Below are 20,044 nucleotides of genomic sequence, written 5' to 3' on the forward strand. Positions count from 1 at the left end.
CCTATAAGTTTTGAATCAAAGAATAAGTTCGTGGTCTCTCTCGAGACAACAAAGACCTTTTTTATGTACCGATTTATATATATACGTTTATATATACTGTAGATATATATATTTTTTTCCCTTCAACGTTTATTTTTATTTTGACTTCTTCTTCACGTTTTCAAGATACCTTTTCTCTCTCTCTCTCTTTTGTCTGTCTATCTTCTGTCTGTCTGCCTCTCTTGCACTGCTATTGACTTGTGAAGAAAGAAAGAAAGAAAGAAAGAAAAAAGAAAAAAAAACATCAACCCGCTGGCAATTGTTTCTCATGCGGCGCTTGATTGTTGATCCGAAAGGGAAGGAACATTGGAGGCTCGTAGATCATCGGTCGCACTTGCGTAGCGCACAACAGCCAGCCATGGCGTATATATTGCCTCTGCTCTATGATTAAAACAATCGTGTGTTTGCATCGGTGAGAAAGAGAGTCGAATGTCGATAAACGTTCAAACGTCCAAACGGGGAAATTTCTCCGCCAGTGTTTTGTTTTTGTTTTGTTTTTTTTTTGTTTTCTTCGCTCTCTCTCTTTCTCTTTTCCACTCTACGTATGCGCTTACGTAATATATACACATGAATACAAACTCCCTTATACTCCCTTCTCTTGATTTCCAACGGTGCCGTTTCCCCATTTTTTGTTTTGTTTTGGGACGGGTCTCCCTTTAAATGCTTTAAGGAAAAACCAAAATAGTTTTTGTTGGTGTTTTGCTTTTCATGGTAATTCTATTGAGCCATTGATTTTCAGATTTAGAAAAAAAAAAAAAAAAATGATATGGAAATGGAAATTTTTTCTTTTATTGGGAAGCAATCGCTTTTCGCTCCCGGGGTTACGGACTATATTTGCCACTTGTGTCTTTACAGTGTTGCAGATCATACGCGAACGAACACTGTCGGTTAATTCAAAAAAAATAGATAAATAATAATAAAAATAAATGTGTCATTGAGCAGAATCGCGCGGAATGGAAAAGTCTCCACTTCTGGCCAACGGGTACAATCCTCCGCCTACCCACCTGAATCCGATGCAATTCATGGCGCTGAATCACGCTGCCCAGCAGGCTGCCGCCGCCGCCGCCCAGCATGCTCTACTCGGCTCACCTGGCTCCACCATGCACCAGGCTGGACTGCAGGCCGGCCTCAATCTAGCAGGTGCCAATCACCACGGGCTGGCTTCTCACAGCCAGGCGTCCGCCAACTACGCGGCTCACCACAGCGCAGCAGCTGCGGCCGCTGGCCACGCCATCATCAACCGGCCAGAGTCGGATGCTGTCAGCAAAGGATCTTCCTCCGTCGATCCCATGATGGCCGCCAGGTACACATCCGCTGCCTACATTTCTGTTTTTGACTGACTAGACTAGTATAGACCCTACTGTATGCCGAATATTTGCATGCAATCAAACGGCGTACTTATGAAACGAATTTTGATTCATGCAGAAGTGGATTCTGGGAGAATTGTCGTGCCGCTTACGAAGACGTCGTCAAACACCTGGAACGGTAAGCACATCCATCATAAGCACACATTTAATCGCATACGATTACGAATGCTTGGCATGCGTCTGCTTTTTTGGGCTCTGATAATGAAAAACGAGAGACGTTTCATTGGAATTGGGCTTACGTGTCGAGCTCTAAAAAAAAAGTAGGACGAAAACCCGCCCCTTTATGTAAATACGGAAATACTCGGCATAGCTGTGTAGATTTCGTCATGGGCTAAGATAAGGCGTTGGATGCATCTCGAGACCATTATACCAACTGGGCTATAGTTTTCAGAAATAAGTTCCTGATTGGGAAGCCTTCTTTCCTGTGGTTCTTGCATGCCAGGCAGCACCTATCGCCCAACTCCCCCCCTTCCAGTGAACTTAAAATCAAGGCAGTAAAAAAATAAATAAATAAATAAAAAATGAAAGAAAAACTTGTCAATGACATTGGGTCGTGATGTCGATTCGAATTCGGTAAAAGACATGGTAGAAAACAAAAATAATGTATATCAAATAAATCACCTTATTGCGAATGCACTCGGCTTAATTCCACCCTCTCTTTTCGTGCCTCCCACCTCCCGCCACGTCTTGCCGTCATCAATATTGATGTAACGCCTTTCATTTTATTTTAGATGTACGTATATATTTTTTTAATACCATGCCTATCAGAAAAACAGCCCAGCTTTGGTGTCAGTCGTGATTAAGATTTTTCATTTTGCGCGAGAAACATTTTTTTGACATTGCCATCACCATCGCCCGCCTACCTTTTCTTTTTCGGCGTTTCGGGGCTTTAATGCAGCCATACTTAACAGCATAACAGACTGTTGTAGATGTGTACGCGTGTGGGTTGACACGGAGCCTACGCTCTCAAAAAACACACACACAAAAAAAAAGAAACTAAAATAAAAAGTTCCCTATTTTTCCTCGCTGCACATTGAAAAAAGAAAATAAAAATAAAAACCAAAAATGACAAGTAGAGGAGGGTGAGGTGCACTGGGGAGCGAGAATCAGATGGATATAGAGTCTGGGGGATGAGTGGGTGGGTGGGGGGGAGGGTTATAGACAGGGCATTGGCAGCTCCTTTTTCCCCGTCTCATCGAGAAGCCAAATGCAATTTAAGCGTTGCGGAGGATGTGATCCGACTCGCTGACGAGTTCAAGCAAAAAAGGCAAGGCAGAACAACTGGAAGCGCAGAGAGCAATCAAATTGCTCCTTCTCTCTTCGCTGTCTGCTTCATCGGGCATAAAGTCAGGCCTACACCGCCGGGATCAATTCTCTTGTCAATAATCCAACTGGCTCAACTAACTAAAGAATGGAATCCCTTCTTATGTTGCTACCTCATTTCTCAACCCGGGTTGTTCGTCCATTTCTCTCTCTCGTTAGAGTCTGCGTCCATATAAATTGCAATATTGTCGTCGCTCCCACTTAACTAACCATCTCATTCTTCAACATGTGCTCAAACATATGCTGATCCTCCCTTCTCATTTCTTTTCTTTCTTTTTTTTTCTTCCTTTTCCGATGTTGGTACGTTGTTTAGGCCTGACGACAGTTCACACAACAAGCCGGTCGATCTGTCAACACAAAGAGCTTCACTTTTGAAGAGAGACGGCCAAATTAGACTGTGCGGCTTGTTGTAATGTCGGTCTCTAATTTTTGTCGAGAAGGGGTGGGGGGTGGGGTGGTGGGAGAATGAGCCAAAATATCATTAACTGTAGCGAGAAAAGCTGGTGCGTGTCTGTAATAATGTCGGCAATCTTGTCGTATTCACGTGGCCACTGCTGGTGTGTCATTGTGCTGCCATCGAGCACACAGCGACTTCTGATGAATCCAAATGAACGTAATTCTGTAGAAAAGAATTCGAATGATTCGTTTGGAAAGTTTAGCTGGTGACGTCATCGTAAAATCATCGCCGAACTGATCGTGTTTCACGATAGCCGTATAAATCAAGGTAGAGCTGGAAATAGTTTGCGAAGGGACAGAGCCATACTAAGCTTTGATTTGTTGTTGAATGGAAAAAAGATGCATCATTTTATGGACGACCATAGCCAATGGAGGCAAATAAGGGGCTCGGTGCTGTTGATTGCCACCAAACAAAAAGACGACGTCTCAGTGATTGTAACGTTCCATCAAACGTAATCTAAAGTCGACGTTCTCAACAGCCACTCGCCCTACGTTAACGACGTTAATGTCGTACATTCCGAGTTCCGAGAATCAGAAGAAATATAATTACGAATATATCATTCCAACTTGCTAATTATCAATAATAATACGAAAGGTGTAATCACCTCACTCTTTTTAAAAAATCGTCTTTCTACAAGATCTACAGTATATGTTACCTTAACACGTAGAATTCGAATGAATTCGTCTCGTTTGTTCGATGTGTAAAGAACCTTCATCTGGAACTCAGATGGGACTGTTGTTTTGCGGTATTCTAAAAAAGTAAAAAGGAAAACGTAAAAAGAAAAGTGAAAAATGAAACAAAGTTGACAACCAAACTATAAGAAGCTTTTGTTCATTTGTCTTGGATTGACTGGCCAGATAAGAACCATATTGGCGTGGTAATGATCCCGCCTTTACAAGGCCCTGCCCTTGAAACCAAGGACTACGAAATGGCGTTTTTCCTTTGCTAATGATTGCTGAGCACAGTTCCATCAGTTGCTAAACAACAAAGTGACGTGCCAGTTTTTGAAGAGGGGGGGGGGAACAAACACATTGGCCGTCTGACCACACCCGTTCTTTCAACAAGATCTAAATAGTCAGGGCAAGCGCTGGGAATGAAGTTGACGGTTAGTGGGCCATAAGGGAGAAAAGCTAACACGTTCGTTTAAAACAATCAGGTTCAGACTATGTAGCCACGTAAAAAAACAAAAACAGAACAAAAATGACCCCGCCAGCGACTGATAGCTAAACAATAGGCGGGAAGAGGCCGGTGTGTTAAGTTGGGTGAGGCGGTTACGTCTATCTCGTTCACTTGTGATGAGCTTTGACTCGGCACGCATCTCCGTCCACTGTAGCTGTCGGCAGCTTATAGTTAATGTGAACGAGACAATTGAATCGCCTTTCATTTTTTTTTTTCTTTCTTCAAAACGAACTGGAAATCGAGAAAAGAGGAGGAATATTTGATTAGGTTGCGGGTCTACAGAATGCTTGCGGTCCCATTCTTCGCCTTTGCAATAATACCAAGTTCGGCTTTCAATAACTGATGGATCGGTTGAAAGATATATCCATACAATGGACAGGAAATCCTCGTGGATTTCCACATGTCAATCAATCCGTCATCTTTTTCTTTCGTTCTCCCCCTTTTTTTCGTTTTTTTTTCCTTTCTTGAATTGTTCGGTGCTTCGGTGTTATCTGTGGCTCTATACGTATATAAATATAGTACGTAAGCCTACACACACACACACACACACACCGCATGTGTAATATATATACACCGCGGCGGGGTAGCCGTTGGAAACGTAAAATGTAGAGTAATACGAAACGGGGGTTTATTAGTTTCGTAAGGTCGACTGAAATACGCGCGCAGCTCAGACCGATTTACACCGAGTGCCTCTTTTTTTATTTATTTATTTATTTTTTTCCTCCCCCAAAACTGTTCATAGATAAGATTACCCTTTCGTATATTGGCTAAACATCCAAACTCCCCTTTCGTTCAATCTGAACTTTCTATTCCGATTCTTTCGATTTTTCCGTCTTTATTCTTCTTCTTGTTGGCACGTTTATACGATTTTGGGTTTTTTTGTTTGTTTTGATCCATCTATAATTTCCATTGGAAAACAGATGATGAAGCACCCTTGAAGTTGCCCCCAAACAACTGTAGGCAAACACAGCGGCAACAACAAAACGCCCTCCGAACAAAAGGGGTCAGATATGCTGCTTTTTTTCTTCTTCTTCCTCTTCTTCATGAGGCCCACATTTATACAGTGGGCGTAAGTTTCTTTACATGTAGCTAAAAAAACCTATGGCAGAGGTTGAGATACCTTATTTGTTCCATTCTTTTGTTTCTTTCCCCTACCCTTCCACCCATATTTACTTATTTTTCTGCTTAACATCAATTACTATTTTATCACGATGTGGCATACGGTAAACAACCCTATTTAACGTGTTAACAAAAACGACTTAGTATTAAGATACACTCGACTTACTTGGGCAGAAATTAACATTAAGTCCCATCGTTTGACTGAATCGAAAACGTCTTCTTTATTCATTTCTTTAGAGTGTGAGATAATAGGGCTGCGTAATCATATGACACATCGTGGTAAAATAGTAATTTTCGATAAATAAACATTAAGCATAAAATGGGCGAAAATAGAACAAATAAGTTATCTCAACCTCTTCTTCATGAGGATACCATCCGCCACATACACAGTAAAATGTTTTACTACACCCATTATAATCTTTTGCCCAGTTCATACCGTTCAAAAAAAATTTTAAATAAAAAAAAAAAAAAAACGTGAATAGAATTCGATCACTACACACAGTTAACAAAAGAATAATTTCGTCTTCTTTTGAACCCCTTTGCTGTCTGCTTTCACAGTCCGGTAAACTATAAACAAACACAAAGATTTCCTCCAAATAAAAACGAAACAAAAAGAAACTAGTATAGACAAACAAAATAAATCAAATAGATAAAAATCGAGTGGCGTAAAAAAAAAGAAGAAGAACAAGACAAAAATTATGATTATTTTTTATTTTTTCGCCTATGGCTGAAAACGTGATCTTGATCGTGTGATGGGGCAATGAATAACACAGACACACTGAAACCTCTTCTTTTTTTAAGCCCTCCTCCTTGAGTAGGAGGGCTGAAAAGAAGGTGAGCCGTGCTTAGGTTTGGCTCATCCGTCATCACACGGTCAAAAAATAAAAAGGAAGAATTTTTTGTTCTTTTTCTTTTCTTTTAGACACAGAGGGCTGTCAAGAGAAAGAAGCCAGACATTTTCATTTGCCTCCACCCCGTTCTCTTCGTTTTTGGTTGTTCTCTCGTATCCCGAATTCCCGACTCCCGCACATAGACCCGCGTTAGCCACACTTTCTGTTATGAATTCTTTCTCAACCTGGTGTAGTCACACACATACACACGCCAGACGGAGGAGGAAAAAAAAAACAAAACAAAACCCAAAAATTCTATAATAAACCTCGGAGACGGGCGTGTTTTGTTTCTCTGTTGTATTTGCTGGCATTTTGCTTACATTCACATTTGTAAAAGATTCTTCCAGCAGCGCAACGGGTTAGAACGGGAATGGCGGATCGAAAAAAAAAGAAAAACCCCCCAAAAAACAAAAAAATTGAATAGCCCGCCATCTCAGTTTTCGACGACGGAATGGAAGTCAGTTGTTAGTTGAGCTATTTTTAAAAGCTTAATGATCTCATCATGTCAGGCCAAGTTCAAAAAAGACAAAAAAAAATGTCTTGTTGTTTTTGTGTCCATCTTGCAGACGAAATGTGGATGACACCGACATGAAAAAGAAAAACGGGACGTATAAGAGTTAGGGCGGTACCGCAAGATGAAAGCAAAACACGGGCCGAGATACTTTTGAACACGAAAAATGATTGCGTGTGTGGGTTGGCTCAAACTCTATAGAGGCCCTTTACTTGTGGGAATGTTTTCTCTCTCTCTCTCTCTCTCTGTGTGTGTCGGTGTGTGTGTGTGTGTAGGAAACCAAACGGGGTATATTCTCTTCGTCGAAAACCTACACTCAAACTGACTGCAGTGGCGATATAACTGCATTCTATCTTTGACACTTGGACATGAAACGTAAACAGAAAAAAAAAAAAAGAGCAACGCTCAGGGTGGCGTGTCTCCAGGACATTTACACAATGCGTGCCACCCCGCCGATTCCCGTTTTTCGGTCTCTTATACTTTTTTTTGGGTGAAAAAAAAAATATATATATATACACAGCAGATGCACATATATGTGTATATTTTTACACGCATATATTTGTGTATGTGCAACTTATATTAAATAGACACGAATACCACATGTTTGATAGGATGGTTGATGCTTTGCTAAACAAAAACTCATTTTTTTGTTGTTGTTTTGGTGTGTTCCTTTGCTCCCATTGAGACTAGTAACTCGGATGTTGATGATGGTGGGTTACATCATCTCTGTTGCTTTTGTCTTCGACTCTCTGGCGGATTGGAGCCATCACGAGGAACAAAACAAAAACGAAAAAAAAAAAAAAATCAACAAAACAACAAGTGCGGAGGGTAGACACACACACAAAACTATTGAAAATTCAACGTGAGGCGAGTGAAGCGTGTGAGCGAGTTAAAAATATAAATGAAAAAAGCATAAAAGAATAATAAATGAGATGGAAAGGGAGAAAAAAAAAATCTCATTGGGAAAAAATGCATCAGGTTGGTGCTCTCGTGGGGATCGGCTTGTCAGTTTTGAGGGGCTGTGGCACTAGATGAGATGATAAGAGTTCCGATGGGGAACGACAGCATTCTATGCGGCACTAATGAGGTCAACAACGGGTTTTGACTTGGGAATCGAATGGCTTTGACGTCTCGCTGTGTTTTGAGTCACAGCCGCCAGCACAAAGTCTCCGCGATTCTGTCAAGAATCTCACGAGGAGTCGCAATGTACAACACGCCTGACTAGATTGCACTGATTATATCCCGAACGAGAATCTATACACGCTCTTTTCCTTCACCTTCAATCTTCCCATTCTTTTTCTTTTTTCTTTTTTTTTTTACTCCCCCCTTCTTATAGGCGCTCTACCTTCAATGTCTATTCTTTCCTTATTTTTAGAAAAGAAGAAGAAGAAAAAAGGGAAAGAAACGTCTCTAGCCGATGTTCGGTTGCACTCACGAAAGCAGACCAAACCCAATCTCATTACGATTAATCAAGGTTCACTTCATCGATGCTCCCGTGTTCATATAATAGATAATAATAAAAAATAGATATATAATAGAGCACTGCTTATCCCCCTCTCTTCCTGCTCATCAAGCAATAAAGTCCCGTGATTAGATTCGAATTTCTTGCCGCGAAAACAGAACCCCCATTTAACGAAGCTCTTTTTCTTTTCTCTCGTTTTATTTGGACGACTTATGCAACAAAACCTGACATACTTTGATCGATGTGGCTGTTGCAGATTGAAGGACGATCGGTCGGAATCGGAAAAGACAAGTTCTACTTTGGACGCCAAAGCCCGTGACCATCATCAGCATCACAACGGTAAGACTCGTTTCATTCAAACCCCCAAATTGTTCAGTTAGCCGTTAGTGAACAAGATGACATCTTTGTATTTTGTATTTTGTATTTTGTATTTGATTTTTCAGGATCCAGCGCTAGTCCCGTTCTCAATTTATCGAAAGGTTGCGAAGGTGTCAACAATAACGCCTCGGTCAGCAACGAAGATAAGGAGATTGAACATCATCAACATAGTCACCAGGATCTTCTGGCCGTCCGGGATGGTCTTCAGCAAGAGGAGGAAGCCAGACGGGTTGCCGAAGAGGAAAGTGCCGGCAGCAGTGGCGGCGAAGAGCTGCCCTCTCCTCGGCCACATCATCATCACGCGCTGGTGCATCACCCCTCACTGCGCCGCCACGACGGTGACGATGACCACAGTGACGTCAACGACGATGACGATGTCGACGAAGAAAAACACGGTAAGGCCTCATTTGGTTCGATTTTCACAGTTTCATCATCAACTGGCTGGCAAGGTCTACAGAGTTTGAGTGTTATAACGAACACATCGTGCAATGAAAATTCCCCTTTTGATGGTCGATAGAAACAAGCGACGAAATGGAGAGAGATGGGTCGTCCAGTCCGCGTCATAGCGACAAAAGCCAATCGCAAACAGCGGCCGCCACGGCTCGTGCATCGTCCGCTTCGGCCCAGGCAGCCGCAGCTTCAGCAGCTTTCAATTACTCGGCTTTTTTGAACGCTTCAGTCGGCGGAGGCGATTCCGTCATGCTCGGCTCCACTGAGAATCTTCTTCGCAACATCCAGGGTCTTCTCAAGGTGGCCGCAGAGAACGCCCGCCAACAGGATCGGCAGGCCAACTACGAAAAAGGTAAGCGTCTCGTTTAAGATTTGCAACAGAAACAAAAATGATACCTATCATAGAGCAAGCTATGATTCGTTTTTTTCCAGTTGATCAGCGCGTGATTGCTCATCTAGTTGTTTTCAAAGTTAGTTGAAAATGTTTTAAACGGGCCAAGTTTTTAGAGTCTCGGATTTGAATCGAACTAAAAAAGAGGCACGTCAAAGTTTTGAAGACTATTCGTCATTTCAGACATTGCCGAGGTTTAAAAATAAAAAAATAAAAAATCAGTTTCCCCCATTTCCATTAGGAGAACTGTTCGTTACCGGGGGGATAACCGGCGGAAAACAATGTAAACTAGGGTGCAACCACAGATGAGTAAATGCGTCGCTCGGATGTACGTACATAGTAGGTCTAGGCCATGGCTATAGGGGGGGAACAGTCATTTTTTGTTTCTCTTTTGCTTTTACGAACAATAGTAATTATTCGAGAAAAAGCGACAGGCACAAACGTGTGGATTCAATGTAAGCAGATAGATCATAAAGTAGGAAAAAGAATAAATGAGGCACGAGCTACAAAGCGGCGTCTATTCGAAACTCTCAAGAGTCAGACGCTTTCAACAATGGAGGGCATAAACAAATTCAACTCAACGGTTTTTTAGAAACACCCCCCTCTCAGACCACAGCGTTTTTTTTTCCCTTTTTCCTTATTATTAAAGCAAAACATGAACTGTTACGTTTCCAGTTCGAACGTGTGCAAACGCAGCGCGGGATTTTAATAAAATCGAGTGGTAAACGAAATAAGCAAAGCAGGCTTTTTCTTCTCTCGATTTTCCTTTTTTCTTGTTCAAAATACATAACCAATATGGCATCGAGTTTTCATCACTCCACTGGATAGGATCTAATTTTTGATAACTTCAAAATTGATAATGGAATGTAGTACGTCTGGCAAAGCAAGGGAGGCGAAGCTCTAATGCGGTTACGTAGGGGGGGCTGATGCAAATATCGCCGTGCCTTGTGTGTCGGCTAAAAATTGACTGCCATGTAGGATGCTTCTGTCCGTGTTGTTTTTTTTCGAGAGAGAGAGAGAGAGGTTGTCCTTATCGACTCTCTAGCCAAGTGGTAAAGCCAGTTGACACTCCCTCCTTTGAGACAATATTGCACGCAGCCAGAGCGACGTCTGAGTGCGGCATGTTACTGTAAAAAATAATAAATATATAAGAGCGATAGAAAGAAAAAGAGAGAACGAGAGGGAATATTTAAATTGGCGCGAAGGGGATGAAAGATTGGGAGAAAAAATTTGAAAAAATAATAAAACGAAGGAAGTTAAAAAGAGAAAAAGTCAAAGTAGAAGAGGAGGGTTTGCTTTCTTTTTGATCCCTCGTTCCACTATGTACACACATATACGTACATGCACTCACTCTCCATTTCTTTGACAGCCGAGCTGAAAATGGAAATCCTACGCGAGCGGGAGTTGCGGGAAAGCATCGAGAAGCAGATGATGGAAGATCAACGTTCACGAGGTAAGCCGTTCACCACCACCCGTTTTTCTTTTCATTCCGCTCTATATTTTTTTGAATATCAAACTCTTAAAACTGTGAGTGTGTCTGTAGCAGAGCAATAGTGGGGCGGGCAGAGGGGAGAAAGAAAGAAAACAAAAAAATGGGCGAGCCGTTGCTCAATTATCTCTATATACTAGCTACAGTATTGATTAAAAAAAAAAAAAAAAGAAGAAGAAGAAGAAGAAAAACCGCCATCACAACCACCATCGCAAAAAGACCCGTGTCCCGAACATAATGGCTGCTCGAAAATATGGCGTAATGAAACAAAAGCTATCGTGTGGCACCAATGTTGACACACCACTTGAACAAAGGCCCAGTCCATTACGAAACACGTGCGCTCGCCCTTCGCTAGATTAAGTACGCTTATGCCTACACGACTACCAGCCTTTCATTCGACACATCGAACAGGCTCACCAGCCATTAGCCATACCCACAGAAAAAAAAAAAAAACAAAAAAAAAACTCTTCTCTACTCGGATGTCGCATGGTGTATTAGATGTCTTTAGCCCTCTGTTCTATTCACCATACAAACCCTTCTCTGTGCCCACCTTTGGCACCCCTCATCATCATTCGTCGAATGGACAACGATGGACAAACGGAACAAGAAGGAGGAGGAGGGGGGGGGGGGCGAGAACGGATGTCGACCTGGGTGGAGTGGTCTGGGGTCCATTGTGAAATGACAGAATGCTTTGACAAATGGCCAGCGACAAAAGGTGCGCAGTCAGGAAAGGAAAAAAATAAAATAATAAAAAAAGCTTTGTTTCTGTTTGACTTTGGCTTCAGGGATGTGTGTAGCGCACGTTACGTAAGTAGACAAAAGACCATTGGGAGCGGATGAAATGTGATTGTTTTCTACTCTGCGGCCATCGGCATAACGGTCACAAGTTATCCGGCAAGACAAGGGGAAGAAATCAAATAAAACCAGCAACCATGAATACGATTTTTGAAACTCACATCAAGTTTGAACGGTTGTAGAGCTAAAAATATTCACTTGTTTTGTGTGAGGTGTACGAGAGAGAGGAGAGAGAGCGCAAATAGAGGAGAATGTAGTTCCCCACTATTGATGGGCAGAACGCAATAGAGGACGAAAGTGAATCGGAAGTTGCGATGTGGTCTGACATGTCTTTTACCGCTCCGATGAAGCGAACATCTCCGGCATCTTTAAAAACATTTTTTATTTTTGATTTAGAGGGGAAACTATTTTACAGTATATGAACTATCGGTGTTAGGAAGGAAGCCGACAGATGAGACGGTTCTCTCTGTTTTTTCACAAACAGGCCGGTGGAGCAACAACGGTGTTCGACGCATTGAACCGAATAATTGTTTGTATTCCGATGGGGGGCAAAAGAAAAAGAAAAACGAACATACGCAATTGTTCGATATGCTTTGTGCGTAGACCTACATGTATCACCGCTAAATGAGCCACAATCTAATAAAGTTGTGATTTATCGTGGACCCTATACAAGGGCAATAGTTCTGTCTAATTCTTCCTATAGGTGGATTCATTTTCAAACGAATTTTATAAGTTTGCGCTGACCACGACGTTCCACATTTTCAAATCTGATAGACAGTCCTTCATACTTTGTAAATTAGAACTACATTTAAACATTGAATCGAATCAAAATATGTTTTAAGGGTTAAGATAGGCGAGCATTTGATTGTGACACGGAGTCGAGGATCGGGATTTAGCAAGTCAGAAAGAAAACGAACGTTAAGATATAAGAAAAGGTATAGGGAGAGGGGACAGAGACAAAGAAAAATTGAAGAGTTCTATTTAGAAGTGAGGGACCATACGTACCGATATCATTGTAGACGAAAATCACAAAAGATTTCCAAGTGCTGAAAAGGCTAGAGAAAGCGATTGAGATAAGGAAACAATAGAGACGAACAAGATCAGACTGCGGCAGTGACTCGCGTCTTCCTTTCATCAGTGACAACGATCTGAAATGATGACCAACTAAGCGATTTTCCTTTTTCATCTCTCTGCAGTAGGTGAAGTGACGGAAAAGCGCTGGTAGATTTCACGAAAGTAGTTGAAACAAGAGATTAGCTCTCGGTCCGTCCAAGAGTCGAGTGACTCCCTTTGATCTAATTCAAATGCAATCCTTTTCAATATGTCTCCTCTCCCCCGTCACTAAAAGATGGTCTTCTTCTCGTGGCTTCCATCCATGGCTATACGGCGGCATTCGTTATGTCAGCACAAACAATTGTTAATCAGACCCAATTGCGAAGCCGACAAGAAGTTCACCAGTCTACATGCGTCCTTCACTTTTTATTCTTCATCCACTTATAGCCGGGTACTATTGAACGTTTGTTAAGATTGCTTTGATATATCTGCTGAATATGGAGGTGCGTCTTCCATCAGTTTTAAATATTTGATAGCATTTTCTTTTTTTTTTTTTCTTTTCGCTTTGTTTGTTGTTTATTCAGTGCGGGGCAGGAAGAGTAAAAAAAAAAAATAAAAAAATTCGAAACCTCCCTTTTTTTTTTCAGTTCTCATGTTGCATGTTTTCCAAAGGCTTCATAGTCCGGGTCAAATGATTGAGTTTAGCCTTTAGCCCTCGTTTCCTCCCTATTCTATACGGACCAGGAGCTCAATAGTCAACAACCGTTCTCCGTGTGTATATAGTCTACTGTATATGTATACTGTTTTCTATTTCATTTTTCATTTCGTGGGTTTAAATGCGCAATGCGTTTAAAACATTTGTCTTTATCATTTGAAGAGGTATCGCATTATTCTCCGGTATCGAGGGGCTTCTTTCTTCAACAAGAAATCTGCCAAACTATTATGATTAGAGGCGAACGTTTTCTTGTCCCATCTAAAACAAAAAAGCCACTAGCCTCGTTCATTGTAGGACTTCCTTAATATCTTAGTCCGAATAGAAGCCAAGGAGTTTAAGCCAATGCGATCTTTATTGTTCAACCTGTTAGTGTTTTTGATTCACTTATTGTTCGGTGAGACAAATGTAAGGCGGCATAGAAATGATGGCTGCTTTCAATGAAAATCGATTTCGAAAATGAATCCACTTTCTTTCGTTCGAATCGCGCTTAGTTTGGAAGCTGAAGCTTTTAAACGATGCACTAGGCTAAGCCAAGCATTCAACCACTTTCCATTTTACATAACCATAGCGACCAATTCGACCCAAGACTTTCCGCGACAAAAGAAATCGCAAGAAAATACGTAAAGAGTCACTATATTCAGTGACAAAAACATTCCAAGACATTTACTTCTGCATGACGTGCCAAGTTAGTTAAAAAAAATAATAATAAAAAAGAAATGAGAATACGTTGCTGAAGCAGAAAAAAAAGGACGTAATTTTCATATTCGTGGACAACTGGGCTGGGTGGATTGGTGTAGCGAGAACGCCAGCTGTAAAGCACATCTAGTCAAATAGACCCTATACATAGGGAGCCGGTCGTCGTTTTAGGTAACGACAAAATGGGCGCATTTACATGAAATGCATCGAAAAACATAGGATGACGAGGCAGGTATCTTCTCGTGTGTCATCAACAGTAGGCCGTGCTCTTTGCGCTGTTTACCAGATGGAGGCGACACAATAGATTGACATATTGATGATGAGTAGGCATGATTGGAAATACAATGCCGACAGCAGCTGCTATATGTTGCGTCATACTCTAATCACATCAACGAAATCACGTTTTTCGATGTTCATAACATTATTTTTCTATTTGATTATTATTTTTTTTATTTTTTTTGCATAGTGCTCTACCAAAAGCGTCTGAAAAAAGAACGTCGAGCCCGTCGCAAGCTTGCCGATCAACTAGAGTTGGAAACCAAACGCCGGTGCCAGTTTGAGGAGGCTCTAAAGACGACCTCCTCAGAAACATTTCTTGTGATAAGCGGTGAGTGATATACTTTTGAATCAGTTTCCCCATTCATTTTCACTTATTAAGCCTATAAAAACTGCTGATCCGTAGACGATTGGCCTTTTTTCTAGCAATATCCAACAACATTTATTGTTATACTCACTAAAAATGGACATGTTCACATTCTTTTGTATGCCAACTTAAGATTCCTCGGTCAGTCAACACTTGATACAATGCATGTCTTTGTTTTGTTTTTTAAAACCCGAGACTGAACGTTGCAGCTTTACTTTGCCGGCGGTCGTTTCCTTTTCTATCTCACTATAATCCTATATTCTCGTTCTGGAATCCATGCATGACAAGTGACAGAAAGATAGACACGTTCTTAAATCAAATGACCAAGTATCAAGTATCAAATCACCGGCTTTAAAGGCCGTGAAAATACATACAAACCAGCAATTGTTAGCTATCAGAGCCCTGAAAGGCGCCATATCAGATTTGCTTGACGAAACTGGGGTTTAAGTACTGGCTGATGATTTTTGCTTTTCGAGAAAAAGAGAAAAGCGGGGAGAAAAGGGTTTAAGAATTGTTCCATTTGTTCTTAACCTCGTTTTTCTTCTCGCCGCCCTTCCATGCGAGAACGTTATTTGCATGTCAATGGCAAGCGCGTAGACTTGATAGATGTACGTTACGGATGGATGGGATGTGAACACGGTTCGAATTCAATCTAGAAAACTTGAGGGGCGTAGATGGTGCAATTCTTTCCATTTACACTCACAAACAAAACGCAATTTTAGTTTAACAAAAAGAAAATATTTCATTCTGTAGAAAAACTCAATCAAGAGATCGATCAAGAACGGAAAGGACAACAGCAGCAGCCTTCGTCCCAGACAACGGAAAATAACGAGACGGACAACACGATTGGTAAGTCGATTTCAATGTTTTTGTTTCATTAGGGATAGGACTGTTCGTTTGGGTTACCCACTCAAACATCAGTGCCATAATAAATCCTTTCTCTCAATATACAGTGTATACCTATATTTTTTTACCTAGTTTGATTAGATACTGTTAAAATGCGCGTTATTGTTCTCGCTTACCTAGAGACATCTTTTCTCTAGCTGTCCTCGTCTCTTCCTGACGCGAGTTCTCGTGAACGCTTCTTCTGATGGCCAGAGTTTGATTATTCAATGCAGCTTTTAGTTCTTTATCTTCACGTTTTCTATCTTTAGTTTCAAAGACAAAGACTTGGGTAGAGTTCTCACGGTGTTTGAGAACCATTCCTCTCTGATATTTCATTGTTTCTTGTCAAACTTCCCCCTATGACGTTGGTGTTTCCAAGAAGAAAATCAGTCGGTTAAATCACAAAACCAGTTTAATGCCGTATGGGTGTCAAACGGGAAGACAGCCACACAACCACAACAGCACCACCTTTCATCAATTAAGCACCCTCATGACAATCAAATCACTATTACCAATTTGTGCACGCAACGGGCCATATCTTCAAAGCAGAACGATAGATCAGCTGTTATTCCGTACTATGCACAGAACACATAACCTTCGGGAATCAAAATAAGCCCGGTGATAACAAGTGCGACTAACTTTTTAATTTAAATTGTTTTGAACCACTAGATACTGTTATAAAAATGCGTGACTTGGGATTCAAAATTTAACAAGGGTCGAAAACCAAGCTCATTTTCACTTGGGATTTATAGTTGATGAGTTATTCAAATTGACAGCGATTGCGATAAAAACCCACTTTGATTCCGTTGTTTTCACAAAAACACTTAGTCGACGGGATAACTAACAATTTTATTCGGAATTAGCGCTCGATTTTTGTTATAGCAGCAGGTTAGGTTTCATCGAATTCCAAGTCAGAAATTTAGTCGGGCTTGTTTCGTTTATGGGGGGAGAGTTCGGTTCAAGTTCGGTTCGGGGGTCTAAGTGGATGGTGCCTTACTGGAAGTTAGATTGTAACTTGATGGTAGTGCAATTCTTCAGCAAAATACCTTCGAAAAACCATTCGCATCCAGAAAAAATAAGCAGGATATGTTGTTTTGAGCCGCAAATGTGTGGGGGCGCAATGGCCGTCCTATTCTCTTGCCCCCGTTAACATCTCACCTCTTCAAAAATGTTACGTTATTTATCTTTTAATTCATTTTCGTTTGTGCTCTGTAATAACGACCGGCGTCAAAACACGAATCAGGGAGAGGTGATGGTTGAAAGAGAAAACCGTGAAAAAGGAACAAGGAAAGAAATCTAAAGAAAAATGGGAATATTATACACGGCGGCTTATTACAGCAGCCATGTCTCAGCGGTAGGCTTTTGAAAGGCTCGGTATCTGTCAAGTCATGGCAATAAAATTGGTAACGCTGGACAAACACGTTGGAGCCCTCCGACGAAGAATCCCCCCAATGTACAGCAAACGATAGAATCCTCCGCCCGTCTACTGAAGCGTGGCATAGTCTCTTCTGTAAAAAAAAAAAAAAAAACTATATTTCAATGCGGAAAATGTTTCAAAGGTTCTCTCTTTGCCCACTCTCGCTCTCTGTTTCTCCTCTTTTTTATTTTGTTGGTCCCTCCTCTCTCGTCAAAAATCGGTGATCGAGGATGTAAGAAAGAAAGGAGGCGCCTTCTTTTCCTATTGTCTGAGCAATGCCAACGTTTTTGTTTCACTTGCTGATGGATTATTGCTTTGTAGTCTGCCGTTTTTTGTTTTGTTTGTGAATCGCGCTTTTCTTTGCCCGTTTCGCTCGGGGATCTAGTGATTAATCGAGTTTCTTTTTGAACTGCTCCAAATGCTAAATACAAGCGCAGGAAAGATCTTATTTACTTTTAATTTTTTCATAACGTATATTTGACTATTGTATAGAGCTTCTAGAGGCAAAAACATGAGGACTGATGATTCTATTTTGTCTGTTCCTTTTTTTTTCCTTTGCAGAAAATCGTGGAGTCTACTACAAGAATTCTCTTCTTTTCACTAACGCGTCGTAAAAATGTTACATCCTGGTTCGGCTACGTGAAACAACTTTCCCCTTTCAAAAGTCTATTTATGTCCCCATGGTCTGCATTGGTCGATTTGGTGTCGGAATCCTAAAATCAGCGCAGAAAAACATCTCCAAGGAACCACCGGTTGAAGACGTCCAGTGAAATGATACAAGCTGACATTAAAAGTCGTGCATCATTTCTATCGATGCATCGCAATGATGTCCACTTTGTCGCGGAATCGTTCGTACTATATAGATTACTTACGCTGTTTCGTATTATGTTTGGTGTATCGAAGCTCCTGTTTGTAGACTACTGTTTGTTTATTTCCCTTCTTTTTTAAATGTACGCGCATTTCTTTTTTCAGCATTATTTGATTTCATTTGTTTGTTTGTTTTTTTAACTATAACCGTCTAGCTAGTACCGACTGTACCACACTGATGATGTATAATTTCTTGATCTTCCCCACTTGATTTGACTGACCGAAAATGCTCGGCCAATGGGGAATTCTATTTGTCACGATTATGGCTGTTGTATGTTCATTACTTGGTCCCACTTACGCAGCACAATCAGCCTGCCCATCATTTAGAGCTGGTGAGTGATTGGCAAAAAATAGATTTGGTCTATTTTTTTTTTTTTTTTTTTTTGTGATTTTTTTTTTGTGAGGGAAAAAAATATATCCGGTTAACCGTACGACAGATAGTTTGTGCAACATTGTGGCTCCTTTACCTCAGTTTGATTGTGCTCCATGTCTACTATTCGTTCATACTGTTTATGTATCCCTCCTCATCCCGTCTCCCGATTCAATGGAATGTGCTGTTACTCCCTATTGATGTACGACGATTATCACTAAGCGTTGCCCGGTTTGACGTTTGATGTGTTTAGAAAAAGAGAGAGGGCCGAGATTCGTTTGTCTAGAAAAGTGCATGCTGGCGATCTCAACTTTGACTGCAACATGTACAAAAAGAAACAACAACAACAACAACAACAACAACAACAACAAATCATCACGAATTGACGCCTAGCCTTTAGGACTTTGGCCGATGCGTTTTAAGAATTTTTAGATGCACTTTTCTGGTAGCGTAGGTTCAACTTTATACACGTCATCAAAATTCGGTTCTAACGTATACATCTTGTCTTTTTGTTTATGTATCAAGTGAATTAATAACAAAGTTTATCTTATTCCTCGCGGGCGTCACTCCAGTAATGTGTTTCTCGATTTGCACTGTTTTTTGGTTTTTTTTATTTTTATTTTATTTTATTTTATTTTTTTGTGTGTGTGTTTTTGTCCTGTCTTAAAAGGGGAATGATCGGCTAATTCGACCAAAACCCACCTTTTCTTTGATTGCCTGTTTATATAGTTCGATCCAATCATCGTATACTTCATACTTTATTACTGTTCCCCTCCCCCCTATTTTTCCAGGTCCTCGTCTGTTGTTGATTAGTTACTTTTTTTCCCTATAAACCAACTGACTTTTTTCTGAATTCTTTTTTTTTTTAAAGGAGGTTTTATTTTTTTCCCACACCTATTGTGTGATCACTCTTGTGTTCCGTCACACACCTGCCCTTTTGCCCCCTTGATACTTATTCTTGTTTTGCTTCGCGGCAGCAAGTTTCTTATTTGTGCTTCTTGCGTGTTTGTGTCTTATTAAACGCTATTGAATACCTTTGACGTTTCGTGTCACATTTACTTATGTCTTAGTCGGCTGTGTATAGCCTGAGGCAACTTTTGCGTGAGCGTTACACGCGTTTCATTTGGCACTTTTTGAGCCTCTGTCACAAGACTTTGATTTACACGGTTTAAGATATTACGCCATTCGATAACGTTGCGTCTACACCTCTATAGTTGGATACATTTGATATCTGTTTGTTCTTGTAGGGGTCAAACGAAACCCCGTTATATTCGTTACATGAAATTAACTCGTACAATAGTCAGGGCTGGGTCGATACGCTGCAAGGCTCAAACTTTTCAACACGGACTTCCACACGGCCCTCGTAGCTTAAACCTTAAAAAGGACTAAAGTCACAAAAGATAATTGCTGCTGGTTCTGATTAGCTATCCACATTGTATACGATGTCTTATTGTACTTAACGAAAAGACTTTTTAAAGACAGGTATTAAAAACACATCGACGACCAAGGGAATTGCCTTATAGCTGCCACATTTGTTTCTTTTAGTTT

At 40.9% G+C, this 20,044-nt stretch overlaps 1 protein-coding gene across 2 annotated transcripts in view; it reads left to right on the plus strand.

Annotated features, from left to right (window-relative positions):
- Positions 1 to 19,534, plus strand: part of LOC116919670 — a 48,761-nt gene extending 29,227 nt beyond the window's left edge. For both annotated transcript variants that reach the window (XM_032925686.2, XM_032925687.2), the window contains exons 3-11: positions 982 to 1,342; positions 1,465 to 1,524; positions 8,604 to 8,686; positions 8,791 to 9,120; positions 9,243 to 9,527; positions 10,936 to 11,019; positions 14,781 to 14,921; positions 15,711 to 15,806; positions 17,821 to 19,534. In XM_032925686.2, coding sequence (XP_032781577.2) covers positions 982 to 1,342; positions 1,465 to 1,524; positions 8,604 to 8,686; positions 8,791 to 9,120; positions 9,243 to 9,527; positions 10,936 to 11,019; positions 14,781 to 14,921; positions 15,711 to 15,806; positions 17,821 to 17,873 — 1,493 coding nt within the window. In that variant the 3' untranslated portion in view covers positions 17,874 to 19,534. The remainder of the gene's footprint in view (positions 1 to 981; positions 1,343 to 1,464; positions 1,525 to 8,603; positions 8,687 to 8,790; positions 9,121 to 9,242; positions 9,528 to 10,935; positions 11,020 to 14,780; positions 14,922 to 15,710; positions 15,807 to 17,820) is intronic.
- Positions 19,535 to 20,044: the final 510 nt, after the last annotated feature.

Source organism: Daphnia magna, linkage group LG3 (genome assembly GCF_020631705.1).
Source record: "Daphnia magna isolate NIES linkage group LG3, ASM2063170v1.1, whole genome shotgun sequence".
NCBI classification, from domain to species: domain Eukaryota; kingdom Metazoa; phylum Arthropoda; class Branchiopoda; order Diplostraca; family Daphniidae; genus Daphnia; species Daphnia magna.